At 39.2% G+C, this 27,142-nt stretch overlaps 1 protein-coding gene across 4 annotated transcripts; it reads right to left on the reverse strand.

The window, feature by feature from the left end:
- Positions 1 to 26,692, reverse strand: FBXW2 (F-box and WD repeat domain containing 2). 4 transcript variants are annotated; one of them, XM_079789676.1, is made up of 8 exons: positions 26,621 to 26,692; positions 26,406 to 26,514; positions 21,242 to 21,751; positions 14,965 to 15,159; positions 12,744 to 12,877; positions 10,393 to 10,479; positions 9,386 to 9,555; positions 1 to 4,978 (listed from the first exon to the last, which is right to left on the reverse strand). In XM_079789676.1, exons 3-8 carry the CDS (start codon positions 21,729 to 21,731, stop codon positions 4,690 to 4,692), a joined length of 1,365 nt encoding a protein of 454 aa, XP_079645802.1. In that variant the 5' UTR covers positions 21,732 to 21,751; positions 26,406 to 26,514; positions 26,621 to 26,692; the 3' UTR covers positions 1 to 4,689. The 4 variants fall into 4 exon arrangements, with proteins under 4 accessions (XP_079645802.1, XP_079645804.1, XP_079645803.1 ...); XM_079789678.1 differs by having other exon boundaries at positions 21,242 to 21,659; positions 26,621 to 26,686; XM_079789677.1 differs by lacking the exons at positions 26,406 to 26,514; positions 26,621 to 26,692 and adding an exon at positions 26,141 to 26,398 and having other exon boundaries at positions 21,242 to 21,659.
- Between the last annotated feature and the right edge of the window lie 450 nt (positions 26,693 to 27,142).

The following is a 27,142-nucleotide window of genomic DNA, read 5'->3' on the forward strand; positions in this document are numbered from 1 at the left end:
TATTTTTAAGGAAATGCAGCTTTATTATTTTCAAGTACAAACAATAACTTGAGCGTGGCTAACCAAATGTTGCCTAATTGAGGAACCTGTTTTAATGTATAGATATAAATGACTTATAGTTAGCACGATCACTCATGGGTAAAAGAAAGTTCTCTGATGCATGAAAATAACGTCTTGTCTTATGGAGACACCTTGTACCCCAATCACTCTACTACTTAAGCAATTCCTACTCCCCGCTGTCCCACAGACAGTTCAAATATAAACTTCCCCTCATTCCCCCTGGATCACAACATACATCAAATTAGGGAAACATGAGCTGATGAAACTGGCCACATTGCCTAGATGTTGGATTGGTGAGACCAGCCTTTTTCAACCTGAGCCTTCTCATCGAGAGTACTACATCTAAATTAGTGAAATATGTCTGTTCACAATGTGAGTACAGGGACTCCAAAAAACTGTTGAGTTTGTATCATCTGAATAATTTGCATGGTTTAAAAATGCAAACACAGCCCTAGCCAGTTTGGCTCAGTAGGTAGAGCATCGGCCTGCAGACTGAAGGGTCCAAGTTCTATTCTGATCAAGGGCACATGCCTGGGGTTGCAGGCTTGATCCCCAGTAGGGGTGTGCAGAAGGCAGCTTATCAATGATTCTTTCTCATCATTGATGTTCCTCTCTCTCTCTCTTCCTCTCCCTTCCTCTCTGAAATCAATAAAAATATATTTTTTAAAAATGCAAACACATTTTTATTTGAGCACATTCCTGAAGAGAAGTAGCTGATTCTTTCAGCTATAATAATTCAGTGGGTTTACACTGATCAGGCCTGTAGCACTAATTTTAAGCAAGGAAACCATCTAGAGAAGTCTGGCAACACTCTGAAACAACTTGACAGCAAAACACCTTTTTGCAGGAGCATGATCATTCAGCCTGATTAGGCTGATGGGAGTGGCCCAAGACTATTCAGTCACCTACCCACATAAGGACCAATCCTGAAAAAATTCACAGGGAACCTCTGGTCAGAGACCCTGCCAAAGACCACTAGTGGGCATTTCTGTTCCTTTTACCAGACACTCCATCTGGGGACTGAGTAATTCTCAACAGTGTCTCGGCTGTCTTCAATATCCTGTCAACCACCAGCATAACCAGATACAAAGGCTGAGTAGGAGGACAGACCTTAAAGGGCTTCTCCCCTATCCTGACAAATCCATGTCCCTAAAGACAAGGGTGACAGTGTGCCCTACCCCAGGCTGCATCCTGGAGCAGTGATCTGATTCTGCACATTTCCCTGCAGAGAAAGGAAGGTGATTCAGTCACTTAGGCCTGCAAGAGGCCCAGGGAAGGAGGCCCAGAAAGCTAGAAGCGACAGTGGGAAGACACAACCCGAGGGTCCCAAGAAGCCAGGGCACGCAATCACAGCTTCAAGGAGCTAGCTGGCTGGATTTGGCCAAAGCAAGTAAAGCCAACTCCACTATCCTTAGCTTCTTTTGCTTGGGCAAATGTCTAATCTAACAGAAACAATTTCTTCATGTCTAAAATAATACTGTTTCCAAATATATTTCTTTTCATAATCACACAATACTCAATTACACTTTACACTAAGCGTTTTCAATGGCCAGAATAATTTTTAAACTATGAAAAATTAAGTGCAAACCTTAAAAATGAACAGCAACAGTCCCCACCTTCCACTCAGAAGCTATCCAAACATATGAACCTTCTTGTGAACTTCTTCAAAGTGGAGCCCCTTCTCTGAAGGAAGTTAGAACCAGTTTTGACAACAATGATGGCTTCAAATAATAGGGCCAGGCTTCCTTTGCAATGGGAACAAAGTTGGCTACAAACTTCATGCTCACTCAGCTGTCCTGGACCCCTGCACCCTGGAGCCTGGGTTGTTATGTGCCTGTATGAACCTGAGAGAAGCCCTTCTCTTCCACCAAACTCGGGGTCACTCAAGATATCCAATGTGCATAAAGAAAGATGGAGTCCATCTGCTCATGACTTTGGAATTTTTCAAAAATGAGAATTTCACAAAAGATGCAGCAAAGGCAATCCCTTGCCTCCAAGCTAAGGAAGCAGACGTCACCGTGTGTGGAAGGCAGCCCCCTAACTCAGTGAAAGAAAGCTAAGCAACCAGAGCTTCTTACCCCTGGACCACTTCTTTCACTGACTCCCCACTTTGTTCGATCTTTTTAAAGGATGAGTTCGTTAGTATCCTGTTTTTATAAAAGCTGGCAATAGTATGACTAAATCTAGCATCTACAAAGCAATTAAGTAAAATGCCCCGGTGCAATGAAGGCAGCTGTGAGGACGACTCGGTTAGGACTCCAACCCCTGCCCCAAGGACTGCTGTCAAAATTGGCCCCACTAAGCACCACCTTGAGAACTTCGGTATTCACACTGAACTCGGAAGGAGAACACACCGTACAAGTTTCAGGTTTGTCATTTCCAAAAAAAATTCCCCACAAATGACTATTAATATGAATTACTTGCTCTTTGAAGCTACTGAATATATCTCAAAATGAAGTGGGAGTAGGAATGGTCATGAAATCAGTAATCTGTTTAGCCGCATTAGAGGGAAAAAGTCATTTGCCCTCATTGCCCAGTCTCCTGAGGCTCCTGCAAAACAGACTCCAGCTGCAATTCCATTTCTTTAGAGGACCAAGCAGAGCTCACACACAGAAGTCAGTATGAGGTGGATGAAGATATTGTTCTTTTACTTAATTCCTTCAGTGTCAACATGGATATTAACTGTGGATATAATAGTGTCAACATGGATATAAACCTGTCCTTGAAACTGACCATCAATTCTCTAAACTTCACAGCAGTCAGAGGTCCAATGTCAGGCTCTTGCTAATGCGGATTCTCGGAGAGCTGTCCCTCCCACCCCCAATATAGTTTGTCCCATTCTCAGCTCTGCTGGGAACCCCTTTTCCCCACCTAAAATGGATATGCTTTATATTATTGTCAGCAAGAAGAATGAATAACTCATGTTCCCAGGCAGAAGCACTCACTGAGGTGCTAGTTCTTGTGTTGTCTCTAAACTACTTTCCTGTCTGCGAATGAAACACGAGCCCCTCACTCCTCTGTAACACAATGGGACATTTGAGTGGTCAGACAATTATGATAAAACATTTCCACTGCTGAAGCACAGTATTCTTTAACTTTACAGCAATGAGAGTTGGAGGACACCAACTGACAGCCCATAGATACAATTTGTTTAGCACACTGTATTTTAAATTATCTTAAATTAGTTGGAAACATTTTTTTAAAATCAGGGAATTTCCAATAAAATTCTGGATTTCTACTTCCTCCTGAAAAATCAGACATGCCAACATTGAGTTCATTTATGCGTAACACTTGAGCTGAGTAACTGCCCTATTCAATAAGCTTTCCATGGTTCAGCACAATCCTACCCAGCATGCATCACTCATTTATGTTATCTGCATGGGAGTTTGTGAACCCTAATCTAGGGCAATTCCTTCATTGTAAATCTGATTAAAAAAAAAAAAAAAAAAAGAGGGCCCAGGGACGGAAAGTTAATCTGCTTGAAGCCACACATCAAGTTAGAGGCAAAAGGGGAAGATACCAGGGCCAGGTACCTTTCTAATGTAGCACATTGCCTTTCTACAGAACCACAACTCCTATAAGCATTTCTTCCACCAATTATTTACATCTTCTAAGTGGAATATGTGCATTTTCTACATTCTCCTTTCAGCTATCCTTTTCATATATTTGATTTCCTTATAGATGACAACTTTGTATCAGTGATTTCATTTATATATTATCTCTAACCCAAAGAAACAAATGAATCAGGAATCAGACAAAACAAAAATGTCAACTTCTGCACAACTTAGCAGAAGCAGAATCAGAAATAATCTTACAAATCACTGAGCTTAACAACTAGCTATACAGACAGGGAGAACGGGGCCAGGGGAGTGATATGCCTAGGTAAGAGAGCCAGTCTTCAATCTTCCACTCCACTATGTCACCTCTGTGCAGTCACCTGGGAGACAGAGAATCAGCTTGCTCCAGATATAAACAGAAATGACAGAACTCCCTCACAGCTCAGCTGTGGCTAACCTTGACTCTGCCAAGAACCAGAGATTAGACTACATTACAATCAATCAATTTATAGACCTGGATTTGTACTGGAAGACAGATTTTCTTTAGAACTGGTATTTGGTGGAAAGTTTTGAATGTCACAGGACTTGGTGGTCTTTTAACACTGGTTGTTATAAAAGCTAAGCTCCATGTGAGAAAGTTGCTGTAAAACATCATAGCACCGTTGCTTCAACTTCAAAAGAAAAAAGGCAATGGTAAAAAGCTTTAATAATAGACTGAATGTGTTTTTATAGGCAACCAATTAGCATATTAATGAACCATTTAAATTTCTTTACTTAAAACCAATATTCAAGAAAGATGAACCCAAAATGCATACTCTTATTCTGACCAACATAACTAAATACAAATGAAGTCAATGGTGTATCCCATTAGCATGCTGTGATGTATGTCAATAAAACGAGCCCTCCCCACCCAGAGCCCTGGCCCCCTGGCAAACATAGATAAATGATTGTGCACTGCGTGATGATACCATTAGGTGAGAACTTTGGTTCATGCAGTCGGCTGCCATAGAGGTTGCACTCAAACCCTGCAGCCCCGGCACCCAAAGTCAGTCAGCGGTGGTGGCTCATGGCATCAGCCGTGCTCCTTCCACAACACCAGGTGAATACTGTGATCAGGCATGCTGGTGGCAAAGACCAAGCCCGTGTCATTGTGCCCATCCAGTCCATTCAGCCAGGAAGCTTCGCCTGCCAGGAAGCTTGAGCCTCTCTTTGACTTCCTGTACTCTGGCAGGGGCCAGCGGCTAATCAGGCTCTCTGTCCGCAAGTCCATGATATATAGGTAGCGGTTGTCAAACAGCAGGGCAAAGACATCTCCAAAACCAAGCAAGGCCAAGTTTGCTATCTCGGGAGTCTTGATAACTCTACAAGGATGAGAATAAGTAACATAAACCAGAAGGTAACTAACTTTGCTTTTGTTTATGCTACTGTAATCTTTTTCTGGAGACATTTAAAAGCAATATACAATTCAAGCAAATTTAGAGAGTTAAATGAAAGTTTTTGATAAAAAGGAAAATACAAGGACAAAAAGTTCAGCCTACTTTAAAACGAGGGGGGGAAGTGGGTAAGAGTTCATAATCATATGATAACACAGGCATGTAAGGAGAAAGGCGGTATTTGATGAACAGTTGTAAAAGTACAAATGGTCATCCAAGATGGAAAGGATCTCTCATATTCTCATGTGACATTTTCATTTCCAAGAGGTAAAGACTAAAGTCCAGCCAGGATAAATATACTTTGTCTAACGATTCACAACTAATCAAGTACCAGACAGAACTCGAATGTAAGATTCAACTCTTACCACTAGGTGAAAAGATTTATTCATCAAATCCTAGAACACTAGCCTAGGGGCTACTCTCAGCAGGTAGCAAACACATAGGTTTTTCTTTAAAACAGTAGACTAAAAATATTAAGTTTCCCAAATAATCCAGAAACATTAATAATACATTCATAAGAATTTGCTAGAGAATATGGGGAGTTGGAAGGACAACCTTAACCTTCTCAGGTTCACAGTTCCCAAAACATCAATGACAAAGGTACAAAATTGGAAAGATCTAGGTAAAGGGTAGCACAGAAAAAAACCTTAAGTCTCTGTTGTCTATACACTTAGTGAGGTAAAAGATGGACAAGAAAAGTTGACATTATCTTTAGAGGCCCAAGGAAAAGAGCTACAAGAGAGGAATCTACAAATTCTGCCCTGGGCAGTAAGTTTGGGCCCCATGAGAGGCCGGGTTAGCCTATGTTTTAACAAGGATGCTACCATCTAGTGTTATGTCCAAGAGGTTAACCAGATGGCAGGACCTGGTAACCAGGAAAAGTTAGAAACAGCTGAAGGAGATCGGCTGAGAGGGGGAGAAAGAGAATTGGCAGGGACAGAGAAAGTATACATGATCATCACCTTTAAGGAGTAAAGGATGTGTGAGAGGCAAGACATTGCAAGCTCTAGAAGAGAGAACTAGGGCCCAAGGGAAGAGAGTTACACAGAAGCAGACTTCAGTTTGGTATTAGGGAAGGGATTTAGTAGTGAAGAAGGCCTGTTTCTCACACTCAACCTGTCCAGGACTGAACTTATTATTAACCAAACCTGTTTCTCTTCTTTATATCCGTGGTTGCTCATTCACCCAAGTTGCTCAAGCTAGGAAACATGGCAAGCATCCACCTCTTCTCCTTACTGAAACCATAAATTCAAACACCAAGATCTACTGATTTTATATCCTAAAATTTCCCAATTTATTTACAACTATCAGAATTGCCACAATTCTGAGCTAAGACATCATCTTTCAACCGCACTACTGCCAAGTGTTTTCAATTGGTCTCCCTATATCTATTCTGGGCCCCTTTCAATCAGTTAAGCTCACACTAAAATCTAATCCTATTACCATCTCATTTAAATTTTTAAACCCTTCTATGGCTCTCTACTGAACTCTCATCTTCAGCCACATTGGCCTTCTTTCAGTTCCTTAAACGCACCGGGCAGGCTCCTTCAGTCTCAAGGCCTCTAACCAGACTGGTCTCTCAGTCTACAATGCTCCTCACTGTGTCCCTGGCACTGAGTCAATGCAAATACTCATCCTTAGAGCTCAGCCCAAACTTCTTCCTCAAGGAAGCTTTCCCTTATTTCTCAAAATAGGTGAGATCTCCAAGTACCTAATACTATGTTGCTCTTATCATAACCATCAAAACATCTACATGTTATTAGCTATTTAATGTCAGTCTTCCATTCTGCTGGCTAGTAATTTCCAGTTTGGTAAGTATTTCTGCTAGTTCCCAGGGTATATCACAATGCCTAACACAGGGAGGTACTCAATAAATATCTGCTAATGAACAGAGCAATGGTGCAATGAACACAGACAAATAAAAATTCCTACAAAAGAGATCCGAAAGAAACTGGGAAAAACAGCAAGAAAATCTATTTAGTCCCACATCAATGCAAAGCAGGAAATATCAGAAACTTAGAAAACTAGGGGATAGGACTTTAGCCTGGTAAAGGTGAGGTGAGGTGACTCCGAAGACTGAAGCACAAATATGCTAGAGAATAGAATAGAGATTTTGACAGGCTCACAGTAGCACCTTTTGATGACTTGAGAATTATAAAAGGACATCCCTGTGGTGCAGTCCTAGTTCAAGTGACTGCATCTTAGATGAATTGAACAATTTGCTGCCCTTTGTGCTTTCCTGTTTTCAGTTTGCTTCTAAGAGTAAGTAGCCCTACCTGGTCTTGGCAACTGAGGCCACAGGATTTGTACTAAGATTTCAAAAGAGGTTGATTTATTTGTGTTTGAGGGGAAGGGGAAGCAAGAGAAAAAATAGCCCCCCTTCAAAGAAAAATCTGAACCTATCACTTCCTAGCAGTAAACAATCTTGTAGATTTACTATTTAACCCTTTGCACTCGCTTGCTTTTTTCTCGATTCCTTTATTCTACTCGGGATTTAATTTTTTAAATACCCCAGATTGTACAAAGCGCGGCAGTAGAATAAAAAACTGGAGTTTCTTTTCAACAAACTTATTTATTTGGATTTTTTTATATTTCAAATTATTGATACATTCAAAGAGTATAAAAAGAGCTGCTACCGATGCTAACCGTGTCGAGTCACACTCGACATCCGAGTGCAAAAGGTTAAAGCTAGTGGCTCCAAATACCAAAACCTAAAAGAACTTTCACCAGGACGCTGGACTCTTTACTGTATATTCTGAATAAGAAGACACGAGAAAGGATAAAATTAAAACCTTTAGAGACTCTAAGCATTTAAAAGATGGTGATACCTCTATTTTATCTTACATTTGCATCATTCCCTCTCCAATTTTAATTCAAAACATAAAATTAAACTGTAAATGATCTGATTTCCCCATGATGACTAGATTTTTTTCTTTGTAGAGTATCAAGTTCTTTCAAAAGTTCCTTCTCTATGGCTTGCTGGTATTTTAAGCACATGCTTGCTATATGACCCAGCTATGGATAAATGGATGGATGAATGAATGAATGAATGAATGAATGGATGGATAAATGATGGATGCTGAACTACGGTGTGCTGTGGGATATTGGGCAAGGCCCCTATACTCTCTCATCTTCAGTTTCCACATCTATAAGATGAAGAGCTTGGACTAGTTTTCCAGGATCTGTTCTTTTTTTCCTCAAAGCATAGACAGCTTGAAAACCTAATTGATTAGAAATGTAGGTCTGCCTTCAGGGAGACATAAATGGGGTTGTTACAACCTTTATGAGCAGAGACAGGGCCCATCAAAGTCCTGTTGGCTAATAGGCTCAGATCCCATATGAGCTGACCTCAAACAGTCATGCATAAAAACAATGAAGAGAATGTTCAATTTTCCCTACTTCCCCAAACCAGCATTTCCTGAACCATGCTGTGGAACACTAACTCTTGTGTGCTGTTAATAACTGTTCCTCAAAAAAAAAAAAAAAAAAAAAAAAGGAGCTTTAGTACTATGAATGTTAGGTACAGTAGGTTAAACAAATTCAAACAGGTTTCTTTATGTAGGGCTTCTCAGAGCTATTAGTAATAAATACCTAACAGGTCTTGTGCTAGGTCATCATTATAGGCATTTCATTTACTCTTTATTTTACAGGTGAGAAACTAAGGCAGAGAGATTAAGAAACTTACGTAATATCACACAGCTCAAAGCAATGTTAAGGAGGGTAGAAGATACACAGATCACACAGCTCAAATCAAGGTTTGTTTATCAACAAAGTAAGTTCTCTTAATCACCATATGGTACTGGCTTCCATTAGCCTCCAAATGCTAATAGATACCACCAATCTCCAAGAGGGGTCTCACAAAATTATTTGTCCATGGACCTTTTCTTATTTATTTCTCTGCAAGTCTATTTTTCTCTAAATACCTGTGTTTCTACTAGTCAACAGAAGGCCACTCAATCTTTCAATAAAAAATTTCAACTAACTAGGAAGCAGAAATTAAAATATTAGAACTAGAGGAGATGTAAAAGATCTTTCCATCCAAGACCCTCATTTTCCAGAAAAGCTTGTTAACTTCTGAAAGAGGCAGTAACTCAGAGTAAGGGGAAGAATTAGATCCTAGGTTCTAGCATATAAACCTTTCTAATTATGCCTCTAAAACATTTTTATGTCTGAGGTTTTCAGCATATAACCCTGTTTATAACTATGTAAAGGTTTCCCCAAAGCAAGTGACTGGTTTACCCAATATTTAGTCTTGTCTTTACTATTAAACTGCAACAAAAAAAAATAAAGAAACCGCAAAGAACTGTCAAAGGTAAAGGTCCAAGGAAACATTACCTGAGAATATCATAACTGGCAAAGTCCCATTGGTAGAGGCCCAGTGCTGAACTACAGACGATGTATTTGCCATCAAAATGAAGTCTTGGCTGCAGGCAGATACTTCTATCCTCAGAGACAGACAGTGTCTTTAAGCACTTGCAGTTGATTTCTCTCCCAATTGGCCAAATCTACAGATAAAAGAAAATCAGGAGAGATGACAGATGCATCACCATAGAAAAGCATGTCCCCTTAATGTGGCTTTTGCCTGCTGAAGTCAGATACAAAGTGAAGTAAACTGGAAAAACAGGTTTTACAGTTGAGTTCAAACTCTGATTCTGCATGTATGTGCTGTGCTGTCTTGGATAAAATACTTAATCTCTCTGAACCTCAGTTCCCACAATGAGGATAATAATGCCTACCACAAGGAACAATTTTAAAGTTGCACTAAGATTGCTCTGTTAACTTTTTGCAATTTTTTTTTAGTATACAAATAAATGTTTATGTTTTCATAGTTCAGACCTAAGAATTAAGGAGGGTAGAAGATACATGTCATAAAAAAACAGAATACATTAAAAATTATTTTCTGTGGATTTTCTTTTCTTCATTTAAAATTAGTTAGCACTGGCCTGTGAGGATCAGTTGGTTGCACATTGTTCCATGTACCAAAAGGTCGCCAGTTCGATTCCCAGTCAGGGCATATGCCCAGGTTGGGCTCATCTCCAGGAGGCAGTGGGTGGATGTTTCTCTTTCACATTGTGTTCTCTCTCTCTCTCTCTCTCTCTCTCTCTAAATAAAAAACAAAACACACACACACACACACACACACACACACACATAAAACAAATAAAAATCAGGGTTAGAAACTGCCCATAACATAGAGATAATGAATAATTCCCCTTGCAATGAGTTTCAAATGTCTTGGACTAAGACATTTCTGTCTACTTTTAAATTTCATTTTAATTTAATTTTAATGTTCTTATACTGGCTAGTCCTTCTTTGATGACAATAGAGAAAAAAAACCTTACCTTGATCTCATATTTGTCTGCACTTAAGAGGATGTAGTCTCCAGGGCTGTGCAAGAGAGACTTAACTTTGCACTTCTGCAAAACCACCTAGAAATATAAATATCCACATTACAGAAAGATCTTTTTAATGCTATTGCTACATTGCTTTTTTAAAAAATTAAAATATGAAAAAGAGCTTGAAATGATATTGTATGCTAAAGTAGCTGAGCTAAAAAAACCTCTATGACCAAGTTAACCTCCACCAAGGGTTTTACTACAACCAGAGTCTCTAAATTATCAGCAGAATCTAAAATGTCTAATGTTGGCAGCATTTAATTTTGGCTTTAGTCTGGAAGCAAACATTAGGACTGGTTTTAAAAACTGTAAAATGTTACTTTATAGCAGTGGTCGGCAAACTCATTAGTCAACAGAGCCAAATATCAACAGTACAATGATTGAAATTTCTTTTGAGAGCCGAAACCGACTTCTGCGCATGGGCCATGAAGTTTCAATCGCACAGTACGTGCACGCCCGCACGTGGTATTTTGTGGAAGAGCCACACTTAAGGGGCCAAAGAGCCGCAGTTTGCCGACCACTGCTTTATAGAAAATGTGAGGAACAGAAAAAAGCCCACAGACATAGAAATAAATACAAATCATCTGTTTCCCTAAGCATGTGCATTATAAAGAAAAAAGCACTGGACTTGGGACTCTCCTTTAGCTCCACCTATTTCTGAAAGACACAATCATCATCCAATCTAAAACCCACTAGTCATCTCGGACTCTTTCCTCTTTGTTCCCCACGAGTCAGTAAGCTTAACTGGCTTTTCTTAAAGACATGCCCTTCATGTGTGCCCTTCTCTTTCTTTATTGCCACAAAACTCCAAGCTATGGATATTTTTTGCTTAAAATACTGCAAAAGCCTAAATGGCCACCTGTATCCATCTGTGCCCCACTCAAACCCACTTTTTTCTTAGCAGTTATTTTCTTCCTATATGTGCCCTGACAGGGGATTTAACCTGCAACCTTGGCAAATCAGGACAATGCTCTAACCAACTGACCTACCCAGCCAGGGAGCAGTTATTTTCTTAAAATACAAATCACACCAAAACCTTTCACAGAATTCACCAAATCTTTCTACTATACTTGTGATATCCAAAATCCTTAATATGGCCAAGTAAGGCATACATGATGGCCACTGTCCTACACCTCCTCCAAGAACAGCACAGCTCCACTGGCCTTCTAGGTCATCAAGTGTTCTCTGTTCTTTCCCACACCAGGGCCTGTGCCATACTGCACCCTCTGAAACACTCCATTACACAGCTACCTCCAATTTATTCTTCACATTTTGTCCCTTCTCCAAAAGCTTTCCCTGAGCAAATTAGATACCTTCCTAGATTTTTTTCTCAGACAACACTACACTTTCCTTCACAGCACTTAACACAATGTGTAATTATGTATTTACATGTGAAGTTACTATTTAGTAAGTATTTCTCCTACTAGACTAACATTTGTGTCAAGCCTCAGTCTGTGTGGCTCACTCCTGCAAACTCAGTCCCTCACAGAATAGCATGCAGGTTCAAATGTTTCTGCATGGCATTTCCATCATTAATACTGCATTCCAAAGAAGCATCGAACAGACTGTCAAACTACAGTGGGAAGATAGGGGAGGGTTGGGGGGGGGGAGGGCGGTGGTAAGAGATCAACCAAAGGACTTGTATGCATGCATATAAGCATAACCAACAGACACGAGACACTGGGGAGTGGGGGGAAGGGTAGGGGAGACTAGGGGGAGGTCAATGGGGGGAAAAAGAGACATATGTACTACTATTTGTAATACCTGAAACAAACAAAAAAGTTGGGGGAAAAAAAAAAAAAGACTGCATTCCATCTTCACAGCAATCTTTTATTGAAAACTAGAAAACATCACAATATTCTTCTAAAGATCCTATACATGTTTATTTATTCTACTTCTTGCAATTATTTTCTTTTTCAAAATGAAAGTGGCTTTTCTGATTAAAAGAGAAATACACTTATCCTAAAAGGGAAAAAAGCACCCACAATTCCACAAGAAATAATAGTCTTCAACATTTTGGTGCATATACACATTCAGAAAATGGTATCATATTCTACATAGTTTTTTGTATGTGACCTGTTTTATTTGCTCCCTGTACACACCTATTATATTGTGGGCATCTTTCCATGTCCGTAAGTCATTCATATTTACAGTGTCTTTTACTGTTGTACACTATCATGCTTTGTGGTTGCATTTATTCCATCTTATGGCTTACCCACCACTTCTAAGGCAGCATGCACCATCCCGTCCCCCACAAAACCTGATGTTAAGGAGATTTCTTTTGCAAGTCTTCCTACCTTGGTAACCCATTCCGTGTGCCCGGTGAGTGTGTTCAGGCATGTCCCAGCAGATAAAGCCCATACTTTCACAGTGAAGTCTGCAGAGCCACTCACCAAGATATCAAGTTCATCATTGTAGTCGACACTAAATACTAATATATAACAGACACAAAGTTAAAACATGCTTGTCTGAGTCTTTTATAATAGAGTTTAATAGCGTTTATTCTCCCTAGCTGCCCAATTTTATAATTTCTCAACCAGAGTACAATAAGAATGGTACCACTCAACTAGAAACTTTATGAAAAAAATATATCCATTTCAAAATTCTTGTTATTGTTTATTATTCTAAGAATGGAAAAGTCTCTGAACTAATCACCTTTTATGCTGTGTTAGCTTCAAAGTGAGAGGCAAAACCAGTGTTGGAGATAATGCAATTCTTCTCAAGAATGTCTGCCTGACACTACACAAAACTTATCTAGCTTATGCAGGGAAAACAGAACTCAGGTGGCCCTAGTCATATTTGCACTATTTATTGCAGTTAGACAAAACGTCAAGAATATAAGCTGCAAACCAATATCTATACTCAAGAAAAGCCATTGTAATGAGAAAACAAAATGCAAACAAGGATCTCAAAGGTCAGACTAAGCCATTCTCTCAAAATTGTCTGCATTTCTTCACAGCTCTACCTCCAGCACCTAAAGCAGTGCCTGAGTATATAGCAAGTGCTCAAATATTTGTTTTTCAATGTCTACCAAACTCTAAAGGTATATTAGAGACCCAAAGATAAAGACATTGGTCTTTTCTTTAAGGACCTCAATCTAAGTAAGCAGTGGAGGAAGTGGGGGGAGGGGGGGGGAAGTTACCTCTTGCTAAGGAAATACCAAGGACTAACTCTGCCCAGGGGTATCAGGGAGGACTTCAGGGAAGAGGCAATATTGAAGATGGGCCCTGAAGGATGAGTAGAGTTTATTAAGAAAAGAAAGAGAACATTGCAGGTAGAGGGAACAGCAAAGGCATGGAGTTAGGAAAAAGCCACAGCAATGTCTAGGGAACAGCAAGGAGAAAATTTTTTGGAGCAGGGCTCTCAAAGTTGATCAGATATAAAATTACCTGGTAGTCAATGTATACCTTGACACTGTGGAATAGTACCCTCAGTTTAACATATAACTTCCAGGGTAAATCATGTATCTTCAAATACTAATTTCTACAATAAACAAGTAGTAGCAGAGAGTAGAGGAAAAATGTATGGGATGACAAACAAAAATGGGAAAAAAATTTGCTTTTAGCAATAAAACAGCTAGGTTTACTTTAAAGAATTACTGAATACCAGGTATGGTACAAGGAACTTGGGGACCTTAGGGTGAAGGAGACAGGCAGTATCCTTGTCTTTTTGGAGCTTACGACCTGGTGAAGAAATCAAGATTTTCATACTTACTTGTATGGTGAGTGTTATGACAAAAATACAGATTATTGGGAAACCTACAGCAGACTCAACTTGTTAGGGAGTCTAGGAAGGCCACTCATAAAATGTGATGCTTAAGAGCATTATCTGTGACTTCCAGGGATGAATGCAGTGTGCACATGGAGGAAGGGAGTTGCTGTACAAGAGGTTGGAAAACAGCTCAATATGATTTCTGCACAAAATTCCAAAATACAATGCACAGAGGGAGATGCTCAGGTCTCTAGACTATAATCAAATCCAGCTTCTACAAATTAAAGCTGCTGTAAAATTATTAGGAAATATTCAGGTATCTGTTTCTTTCACCTTATCTCTAGGCCGTGGCTTGTTATTGTCAACCGAGGTCCAATTCAATATAGTATATGTAGATCACAGAAATTTGGAATGATCATCACTCCAAAAGATTTTAGCTCTATTTCTACAAATAAAGTAGACTGAATATATACCAGTAAGTGTAGGACTTACTCAATTTGGAGGTAAGGAACCTGATAAAGGCAAAGGGGACTGACTGTTCAACAGGATATAAATGAAATAGGAGAGAAAAACTGTCCCCTCACAGCATAAGGGTATATAGATAGAGAAGAGTTTTAAAATGGGACATGGAAAGATATCAAATAATAACAACTTGAATAAAGAGATTCATTGTCATGAATGAGAAAGGAGAGGGGAGAGTGCAAGTTAAATTAAAAAACAAAACAAAAAAGTTACCACATTCTTGCTCCTGACTTTACGGAATGAGATTAAAATAACTATGTAAACCCTTGGAAAAGGGCAACCCACCAGCCCCTGTGTGCCCCCGAAAGTGCTGGGTCCTGGCTCCGGAACTCCATTCCCAGCAGGCCACAGTGTTGTCAAAGGAGCCTGTCACAAGTTTCTGCTCATCAAACTTCACTGCTGCACAAGTATGAGTCTGTATGCCATAAACGCATTGCCCTGTGCTCACATCCCACAGTTTTGCAGACAAGTCATCTGACCCTTCAAGAGAAAAACAGAGTGATTAGTAAGAAAACAAACAATGAAGAAGGAAAATCAATTTCCAAACCATGATATTCTTAAACAAGAATCTCTGGGGATACTTCCTTTAGCATTCCCACTTTATAGCAGAGAAAACAAAAGCATGGAGAGTAACAGGACTTATTCAGAGTCACCAAAATGGTGTTAACAACATGGGGGCTGAACACAAACTTTTGGTTTAGTCCTTTCCCCGTAACTGTCCAGATTATAGAGAAGTGTTAGACTAAAGCATCCCTTGGTGCTTCCACTTATAAAATATCATAAAATACCTCACCATTCTGAGCTCTGATTTGAGTCTGAAATCACAGGCATTACCTATGATGCATGTGTACACTTGCATGTTTGTCCATTACCCAACAACCCTGAACAAATAAAGAACGCTGTTAGTAGAGCTGTTGCTAGAACATGTTCTACTCTAAGGCAAGTCAAAGAGGAGCCTCAGATCACAGGTTAACTTCTGAGAAGTTTAGCTGCTAATTTCTTGGGCCATCTTGAAATGTGTAAAGGAACCTCTACGATAACCAAGGATAAATTATTACCAGGCATTCACAACAACCCAACAATGAGCTTATAAAGCCTCTTAAAATTCTGTAGAAAAAGTAGTTTCATTTCTGCCTCTGATGACAATATTATACTGATCACAGTGACAATTCAGAATTTTGCTTTAATTATATTTAAAATCCTAATTACTAATTAATATCTCATAATTTACCTTTAGAATAGAAAAGTAGTAATAAGAATCGAAGGGCCCTAGCTGGTTTGGCTCAGTGGATAGAGCGTCAGCCTGTGGACTGAAGGTCCTGGGTTCGATTCTAGTTAAGGGCACATGTCCGGGTTGCAGGCTTGATCCCCAGTAGGGGGCGTGCAGGAGGCAGCCAGTCAATGATTATCTCTCATCATTGATGTTTCTAACTCTCTCTCCCTCGCCCTTTCTCTCTGAAATAAAAGTTAAAAAAAAAAAATCGAAGGAAATTTTGAGGACACAAATATAATCACTATGACAAGGACACAGTAGTCTAGAGAAGCACCAAATGACCCATTGCCAAAAACCTAAAATGACTAAATTAACGCCAGCCACAATTCTACCTTTAAGGTTTGGTCAAGAGCCACTGTTTCAGATAATGGAAAAAGAACTATCACTATGAAAGAAGTAGAGCATGAATTTTAGGCAAACCCTATGAGAACACATTGAAATGGAAACTTTACTGTTTGGGGACTGTTTCCTCTCTATACTTGGTTGGTGGTTCCCAGTGGGGATATAAGACATCAGAATTATCTGGGGAGCTATATCAAAGCATATATGCAGGGCCCTACCTTCAGAAATTCTAAAATTAGAATATCTGAGGAGTCCAATAATCTTAAAGCTTGCCAAGTGATTCTAATGAGCAGTATGCTGAGAACCAATATTCTAGAATAGTGCTGTTCAATAGAAATATAATGCAAGCCATGTTAGTATTTTAAAATTTTCTATTATTGAAAAAGTAAAAACATAAAAATATAATTTAACAATGTTAAATTATCATTTCAACATATAATCAATATAAAAATTATCAATAAAATATGTTAGCCCTAGCCGGTTTGCTCAGTGGATAGAGCATCGGCCTGCAGACTGAAAGGTCCAGGGGCTCCGATTCTGGTAAAGGGTACATGCCTGGGTTGTGGGCTTGATCCCCAGTAGGGGGCATGCAGGAGGCAGCCAATCAATGATTCTCTCTCATCACTGATGTTTCTATCTCTCTCTCCCTCTCTGAAATCAATAAAAAATATATTAAAAAATAAAATAAAATGTGTTATATCCTAAGTCTTTGAAATCCAAAAATGTGTATTTCACATCTCAGTTTGAACTAGCCACATCTTAATCCTCAAAAGCTGTAAGTGCTAGTGGTTAGCCGTGTTATTGGACAGTGCAGGCCTAGATAATCTTCAAATTGGGCATTTTGTGACTGTATTCTTAGGGAGCTAAGGTAAAGAAAACATTTTAGGATCTATCTGACCACACACCCAAAATTTGTTGCCAAATCCTGTCAATTCTATTTCAGTGGCTGCTCTTTCATTCAACTTCTTTTTAAAATCTCTCTACCCTTACTGTCCTAAATCTAGGCCTATTTACCCTCATCTAAACTGCAACAGGTTAATCCTTTAATTTGGAACCTCTAGTACTCTCTATGTCAGAGAGTCTCAGCAAAAGTAGGATCATCTCCTAAGAGGACATGTTAGAAATTCTTTGGGGTGGCTTCAATTGTCATAATGATTTAGGGGGTGGAGGGTTATTACTGGCATCTCCTGGGCAGACCCCAGGAATGTTAGACATACTGCAATGATTGGGACAGTGCACAAAAACAATTATCTTGTAGTATGCATGACATTCTTAAAGGTTTGGCCAGATATCCATAAATGGAAAGCTTATTCTTAGTTATCTAAGCCTAGAACCTGTTTTACAAAGCATATTTGCAATTTATTCTGAATTTTCTAAGAGTATAACTACCAGGTAAATTGAGGAAAAATATACTTTGCTTTGTTGGGAACTTGCTAAGCATTTTTCACCATTTGAGAAATAACACCACTGATGATATCTGTGACACAAATACAATGTTCTGCACTTATAGCTATCATGTTCACGGTCAGTACATACAGGCACAAACATCTGATTACATTACTGTTTTCTAGCATAGCTATGCTTGAGCACTATATGTTTAATGTGTATTGTTTTAAATTACAGCCTTATTTCTCCTCTGAAACAGAGTTTAGGCATTATATTGATTTTTAAAATATATGTACATGTAGATAAATTTTTTCTATGAATTTTATTTTAAGATGAAACTACTGTAAAATATGTTATAAAAAGAGGCCCTGGGTCTGACAAATAATAAACATTGGTCTACTTGAAGCAGAAAACTCTGATCCTGGGCCCTTTCCTGCTCAAAAATCTTTCAGTTTTTTTCCTACTGCTTATAGAAAACTGTCCAAACTCATGTTCCCAGCATGCAAGGCTTTCACAACACACCTAAGCCTATTTCTTTACATTCTAAGAGTCACTTGGAGAGTCCCTATTTATATCCTAGACATCCAGCTAACATGAATTTTCTTCCTACATTCTCTATGCTCAGCCCTGTCATATGTTTGCTAATGCCAATCTTCCTATCAGAAAGCCTCTACTTTGAATCTCCTCTCTCTAAAGTCTACCCATTCTTCAAGACTCAACAGAAACCACTGCTCAATTTTCTCAAATGGAAATCACTACTCTGAACAACTACATGAATTTCCTTTTTACACATTTCAACTAAAGCATCTGATCATACTTCTTTTATAGCTCTTGTTTTTCTTATTTGACTATAAGCCAGATGTCATAATATGGCAGCTTGCAGGCTTCTCTTAAGTTAGATCTGACAACTCTGAGCCTGAATCTCACATGGCAATAATGCACTACAGCGGAGCAGCAGCTACCCTCTCTAGAAGGACAGGTGTTCTCTGATTAGCCATAGTCCATGTGGAGAGTTCTACTTAACCAGGTTACCTTCTTGATCCCAGTATGTGTATTCTCTGCTCTAACTTATTTATGTATACCTTTATATTGTCTTTTACATAGAAGGCATTTTATAAATAAATGCTTACTAAACAGCACGAAGTTCAACAGGTCCCTTTCTTAACATTTCAAAAATTAGCACGATAATTACCTCATTCAATCTATTCCATGTTAACTTTAGCATTAACCATCAATCTTTATGGCAATACCATTTTATTGCTGTTCAAAGGGCTAATCTGAGAGACACTATAAGCTTATTTCCAAATTTAGAATTTCCCAATTCAACCACAGTGAAAAATACAAGCTCTTAAGTGACAAGATGACATAAACACTTACAGGCATAACTCAGAGATATTGCAAGTTTGGTTCCAGGCCACTGCAATAAAGTGAGTCACACAAATTTTTTGGTTTCCCAGTGCATATAGAAGTTCTTACACTATACTGTAGTCTATTAAGTGTGCAATAGCATGTGTCAAAAAAAACCACAATGTACATGCCTTAATTAAAAAATACTTTATTGCTAAAATACACTGAGCCTTCAGCGAGTCATAATCTTTTTGCTGGTATAGGGTTTTACCTTCAATGATGCTACATTAGAAAAAATTAAATAAATGCTTTGGATTACTTTCAACAGACACAGCATGACTTTCAGTATGCAAACCTGATTTATTTAATCAGAATAAAAATAACAGAACATAGAGACCCACTTACAGAATAACCGCAAAATGCAAGATTGGGCCCAGTTTTTATAAATATTAACTTTCTGGGTAGTTAAATAATTCAGTGAGTGTGTCCCATTTACTTCTGCTTCAAGTAAGTGAAGTTTTTATTGTACTTCAAAAGTAAGTTTGAGCCCTGGCTGGTTGCTCAGTAGTGAAAGCGTCGGCCCACGGACTGAAGGGTCGCAGGTTCAGTCGCAATCAAGGGTACATACAATTGAATTATTTATTTTGGTTGCAAGCTCGATCCCCAGTGCTGGTGGGGCATGTGCAGGAGGCAATCAATCAATGTTTTTCTCTCTGTGTGTCTCTCCCTCTCCCTTCCATTCTCTCTAAAAATCAATGGAAAAAATATCCTCAGTGAGGATTAACACACACACACAAATGTAAAGTTTGATGAGATTTTTTTAAAGCTAGAAGTGGTTCTGGAAATGAGTCAACTGCCAGTATTTACCTAAGTACGAGTGAGTTAACACTGCATCTCAAGCTTTAAAAAAATTTTTAAATACCTGCCATTGATTATGAGGCAAAAAGGACATGGAAAAGCCATCACCACAACTGGGAAAATACATTAAAGTATAAAAGAACAGATGATGTTCCAATAATCAGACTTATAGGAAAATAGCATAAGCATGGAGTAACTTCAGTATGACAAACAAAACCAGGAAGTGCCTTACATTTAATGTTTATTTTATAAAACAAACTATTTGGGGTAATATAACAAAATGTATAGCCTCAATGAGTTAGAAATAAAATTTTAAAACAATCATGAGAAATAATATATCTCTTAACTATTAAAAATATTAAAATTGGCCGGTATGGTTGAGTAGTTAGAGCCTCTTGATTCCCAGTCAAGGGCATGTACCTGGATTCCATCTTCAGCCCTGGTGGGGGTGCATGTGGGAGGCAACCAATGGATGTGTCTCTCTCACACTGATTTTTCCCTCGCTCTCTCCACCCCTTTAATATATATATATGTAAATATTTTTAAATAAGTATTAAAATTCAATCTGGTAGAACTCTGAGGGAATAGCAGGTTATTTAAGAATGTTGTAGGCATGGCATCAATTCAACCTATCTGGAAAGGATACTAAGAGGAGCTATAAAATCATTCATATTTCTGGATCTGATGATTCTACCTTGAGACTTCTGCCCCAAATAAATAATTCAAGGGGAAAATATGCAAACAAGGCATTGAATATGCACTAAATGGAAATGGCTACATAATGATGATATATTTAACAGTATATAAATAGTTTAATAATTTAGGTAATACTCAAATATTAGAAATTATCTTGGATGAAGAAAGAACACAGAGTATCCCTATATATTATACACAATGAAAGCGAATAGGTATTGGGATCATTGATAAGAATTGCTGAGAGTCATTTGAAACACTAAGAATTATTTACAATGCCTGTCAAAATGTGCTGCTTAAAATGTGGGCAGTGATTATAATCGTATGTAGAAACACATACCCATTATAATTGGAAGATATACATAATCTTAAATTTTAATGATATTGGTTATATAAAGTTACTTAATTGCCTAGTTAAAATATCCACTGTATTTGTTCCCATGCCCAAACTCTTAACCTCTAATTCTTCTTAGCACCACAGGAATTTAAAACAAGAAAGACCTCCCTTCCTAACCAGGACAGACAAAGAAGGAAACAAAACACAGAGAGGTTATGTAATTCTTCCAAGATCTAACTACTCGCTTGGACTAAACTCAACTTCATTGGTTTTTCCCCAAAATCACTATTGGGAAGGAAAAAAAGAACAGTTCCAGGGTCCCTTACCTGTACATAGAAGTCCATCTTTGTAATAAAGTGCATACACTCTGGCACTGTGTCCAATTAATGATGAGGTTTCAAAGGCTTCATGGTCCTCCAGTTGCTTCATTCTCAAAATAGCCTTCAAATAAACCTTCTTCCAGTGCAAAGCGTCCTGAACAGAATCATCTATCTGCCAGCCCAAATTTTTACACGCAATCTGCCACACCTCTGTACAGGCACTTATCACCTTATTCCACTGTTTAGAGACGAGGCAGCATGTGAGTAAAGTCTGAGGATCGAGCCATTTTAACAAATAAAAACTGAGCTCCAAGGGCAGGAGTTTGAGGAAGTCCCGCTTGAGGAGAGTCTCCAGGTTATTAGAGAGGTGCCTGAGCTGGACTGCCCCACTCAGACTAATCAGGTGATCCAGAGTTTCATTTTTCTGCAAGTCCGTCAGAGAAAGAAATGTAACAGAAATGTTATCAAGCCATGTCTCAAAGTCCTTTCTCTCCATAAGGTTATGGAAAAATTTACCTGTGGCACATCAAAATATTGTATTAGTTCTGCTCAAAAGACCGTTCAAGCAAGACTACTAACAAATGAAGTATTAAAAATTAGTATAAAAATTTTGGCATTACAACTTTATGCTTAGTTACAACATTACAACTTAACAGTTAATACACTATATCAACATTTTTCCATGCACACAAAAGAAAATACATTTGAGAAAACATTCTTTAACAAATCATGATCTCCAAAACATGTCAATGAAACTTATGTTGATGTGTGTGACTTGCTCCTTTTGAAGTCTAGCACATGCTACATGCATTTTCACAAAGATTTACAAAGCATTCATTCATTATGAAAACAATGTATTTTATATAATACACCCCTCCTTCATCAAAATCATAACATGATTCCCTTAATATACTCTATTTAGACATTAAAATCACAAAAATAAGCACCATGATGTGACAACCAGAAAGCAAGTCTAGAGCAGTAACCTGACACATTAGTTATCATGCTAGATACAACCTGACCTGTTACCAAAACCACAGAACTCATTACTGGCTTTTGTAATAGATGTACAGGCATAAATGTTTGGGGAAGAAAAATAAGCAGAAATAAGTTAGGTAGCTCAGGTATTCTGGTTCTTCCACTTCCTTTATGGCACTGCCTGTTAGAACATGAATTTACCAAAAGCCTTATCTGGCCTTACGTAGTCTATTTTTTATAAGCCTCATGTGAGTTGGTGACAACTCTTAACCATGTGCTCCAGAGTTGTGTGGGTCTTAGAAGTCTGAACAAATTAGTATTCCTGATGCTTAAAAAACAGCAAAAACCAGGTATCGTCATCTTCACTTTGCAGATAAGGAAGTTACAGATCAGAGGAGATAAGTGATTTGCCTATAGTCAACAGAGCTAAAGCAGCAGCAGAACAGACTGGAAGCCAGTGCTCTCAAGATCAGTAATTTTCCAACCAGATCAAGCTGTCTCTCTCTGAAGTCAGCTACAACCAGGAGCATCACAACCTTGTAACACCATCTGGGGGCACTGTGCCTTCGTGATTATACCACCTACCCCCTTAGGACAACGACAAATTGCTCCAGGGCTAACTGGAACAAAAAAATTTGCAGTATCCAGCATTACAGTGTGTCAAAGTGTCAAATCACTCCTAACAATGGGGACTAAACTAATGGAAAAAGAACAAAAATAAAGCAAATCAGTAAAAACCATTTTTCCCAAGATTGGCCATATGTTGATAGATGTTAGTGCTGGGTGATGAAGATTTATTATTCTCTTTATTTTTACATGTTTAACATTTCTATGATTAAAAAGAGAAAAAAACATTCCTTCTAATCTGATCAATTTTCCACCAGATTATCAGACTAATTTTTAAAATGTATGTCCAAATTAATATGGAAGAGGAAAATAAATTCCTTCCTATATATCACCTAGATCAGGTCTATACAAAAAGCTAGATCTCGTCTTCTAATTTTGTTAATGCAAGGTGTGTAAAAATCATTTTTATTAATTTCCCCAACATCGTTTGGCAAGAATGTTATTGGGCAAAAAAAGTAGAAGCAACCAATTATATAATCTAGTTTTGTTTTTTAGAACAGTGAATAGACTTTACAATCATGCTCTTGAAGTCTCAGGGTTTGGGCTAGGTAGGATTTATTAATTTAAGGATTTGTTTGGCTGCCAAAAAGTAATCAGTTCACCAAAAGTTTTATCAAGTTAAAACAAGATAACAAGCCTCTCAATCCTAACAATCAATCTCCAACACTTCAAAAAAAATTTTACTTTAAAAAAAGCATTCACAGCAAGACAAAAACAACTCTTTTAGATGAACATTTATACAACGTCACAACAGCTAATAACTTAATGTTGGCCAATTAAAAACATACATCAAAACATCTGCCAGAATAATTTTTTAGTGAAAAAGGGAATAGAGTATCCTCTAACACCTACACACACAAAATTTTCCACAAATCCATTATAAAAATGCTTACATATATGAAAACTGATTTGTTGTTTAAATGGCCACAAGACAAATTTATAATACCCAGGAAAACATGGTCAGGTTCCCATTATTCTTATTTAAGAGACATCCTACAGCATGCCATGTGCCCATGACACCACAGAAGACTGAGGAACAAGATTTTCAGTGAGCACCGTTATTAAAAAAACACCAGCCATTTCTAAGAATTATGTATTCTCCTAACTCAGTGATGGCGAACCTCTGACACACGTGTCAGTGCCATTTCTGATGACACGCGGCATGCCGAGGATGAAACATTTATGTTATTTAAACTATAAATATCGCGAAATAATGTTTTTTCCTCAAAGTGACACACTACCTGAGTTATTCTCAGTTTTTTGGCGAAGTTTGACACACCAAGCTCAAAAGGTTGCCCATCACTGTACCTAACTAAGAAATTTTTCCCCCAACCCTTACAATTAGAGAGTGCCCTTTAATCTACTGAACCCCTTATGGGTGGCTGTTTTTCAGTTCTTCATCTCTGATTGTCATGAAAAATAAAAAGAATCTTTATTTTAATAAAGCAAGCCCATTAACTCAGCAGAATGCATGATTAAAAAAACACCGTTCTGATTTCTTCTAGAGCTTTTCCAGAGACAACAAGAACAGTTTAGTTTGGTATTCCTATAGCTGTATATTGAACTGGCATTCTATTTATTAAACATTGTCTGCATCATGAAAAAAACAAAACACCAGTTTTTACTTTTCTAAAAAAATTAACTAACTTTGGAGGGAATTTTCTTAAGGCCACAGGCTAAACTGAACACTTTTAGAAGAAAGCTTCTAGGAGTATGTATTATGTACTGGCAGCATTAAGGCCCCAAGAGGAAAAACTTCAGGAAGTGGGATTTCAATTCAACGTGAGGCGGAGCTTTTAAATCATCAGAGCTTTTTAATAATGGAACAGCTGCCTCCAGAGTGGTGAGCTTCCCATTACCGGGAACAGTCAAAGACAACTGGATACAAAGGCAGAATGAAAATGCTTTAAAGTCAGTCAAAATGTTTACTGATTCAGCTATCATTCACGCTGAGAGTTGTGAAAATCAGAAATAGGGCAGGGACATGCTTAGCACAGAGCTCAGTCTAGAGTAACTCAAATGGCACTTCTGTTAGTTTTATTATTATAAACACCTAGCAGGAAAGTTTTTAGTGACCCTGAGGCTGAAAGAAAGGGTCGTGAGCACTAACATCCCTTTGAACTCTATGATCTTATCACAAAGTTTCTCTTAAAATGGCTTAAGATATATGGAAGAAAAACTCAAGGGCTCAAACTTACTGGGAATTTAATTTTAATAATTAAGGGCAGTTATCAATTTGGGGCTAGTTTCCCACCAGGTGTATTTTTCTCTCCACTCTACCCACACTCATGCTATCTTGCCCTTTTTCTCCCCATTTAAGACTACACATTAAACTTGCCCTCCTGCCCTCAATATTAACAATCACAAAGCTCTGAAATGGGTGGTGTGATGAAAAGACTCCTAAATTGGGAGATGGGAGACCTGGGTTTGGTCTCTGGTTCTGACCTTAACCCCCTATGTTCCCTTAGGCAACTCTCATATTTGTTTTGGTTTAATGTCTACTCATAGACATTACCTCATCTGGTTTTCACAACCTTGTGTAAGGTATCAGTACTACCGCCCTTAACTAATAAATGAGGAAATTTATGGCCCAAGAAGTGGAGTGACTTTCCTAGGGTCCCACAGAAAGCAGCAGGCTCAACATCTTGCCCTGCCCCCACCCTCCCAAAACAAAAAATCTCTGCCTCTAGGTCTTATATAGAGATATGACATTCTGGGTAAAACATGGTGAATGCATTTTCCTCTCCTCCACCAGCACCTGGCCTAGTCAAGAGCAAAAGCAAGACCTTTGTTTTGGGGGAGGAGGCTTCATCTTCCTCTTATCAAGCACAGTCAGCAGTTAAGAAGTACAGAGGCTTTCACACACAATATCTTTTCAATATTCAAGAAGCTGGTAACACTGGTTGTCTCCAGAGGAAACTGAAGAGCTGAGGAATTGGAGTAAAGGGCCCCCTTTTTTTTAATTGAAAACTACGTGAACATACTATCTATTTAAAAGCTTTGAAAGAATACAAATAGAATTAAAAACAAGGGCTCTGCAACTCCACTTGTTGTCGGGTGACCCTGGGCAAATCACGTCACCTGTTGCAAAAGCCCAGTTTCCTCACTTGTAAAATTAAGTTGTAGCCACTTGTAACCATGAACAACACTGCCCACAAGGGTGTTTGTATATAGGATAATGTATGTGAAACGTTTAGCACCGTACCTGACACACTGGTAAGCCCACAAGAAATGCCAGTAACCATTATTATTAGCATGAATACTGTTACCTTTATTTCAAGCAGCACCCCACATACACACCTGTTTCCATGGCATACCCACAACTATGGCGCAGTCCCTCACGTTAGTACAGCGCTTGCACTTCATACACCACCTCTCCACACTTCATCTTTCAACCTCAGGGCAGCCCTGGAACGTCATTGCTAACGCATTTCGCAGCCAAGGAAACTGAGGCAGTAACTCCGAGGCTCAATGTTCCCACGTCTAACATCAACTCCAGAGCCCTTCCACCCGTCCGTCGCTCCCAGGTCCCCGGCTCCGGGAGCGTGTTCCGCGCGGCACTGACCTGAGCGAGCGCCCCAGGGCCCGGGACCTCGCGCGGGGCCCACACCGACCAGGCGCGCTCCGGCCGCCAGAGCCTCGCAGCGGCCGGGCCCGCTCCACAGCCATGGCGCCTGCAGGGAGAGAAAAAACAACCGCCGGAGGTGCGGCGGGTCAGCAGAAGCGCGGGCGGCTGCGAAACCCCTCCCCGACCGGCCCCGCCTCGTATAGAGAACAGACCTGGACCCGCGGCCGCCGCTCTCCGTCCGCAACCTAACCGGGGAGCGGCTTCCGGTGCTGCTTGCGTCATCTCCGCGCGTCCCTCCGCCCGCGGCGCCCAGCGGACGCGGCTGCACTTCCGGCCCCCGCCTCAAGGGGGAAGCAGCAGGCTGAGGAGAGCGGCGAGGGAGGCGGAGCATGCGCAGTACGGTTCTCTCGACAGTTGTGGAGCCTGGACCTAAGCTTATTTCCAGAATATCGGAATATAGCCAGCGCATTTATGTTCCAATCTGATCTTGCTCCAACTCTGAGGCACTTTTTCTGTTATTCTCACTTCATGGAGGAGAGGGAGGAGAAGTTAAGAGACATGTCCAAAGTCAAACAACCTACTAAGCACCTATTATGTCCCAAACACTGTTCAAGGGGATAGGGTTAGTGAACAAAAAGCACAAAAACCCTGACCTTATGGGGCTTATCTCCTAGTGGGAGAGACAGACAAATAAATAAGACATGATGCAAACTTTAGCAAGTGCTAGGGAGAAA

The sequence above is a fragment of the Cnephaeus nilssonii genome (genome assembly GCF_951640355.1).
Source record: "Cnephaeus nilssonii genome assembly, chromosome: 14".
NCBI classification, from domain to species: Eukaryota; Metazoa; Chordata; class Mammalia; order Chiroptera; family Vespertilionidae; genus Cnephaeus; species Cnephaeus nilssonii.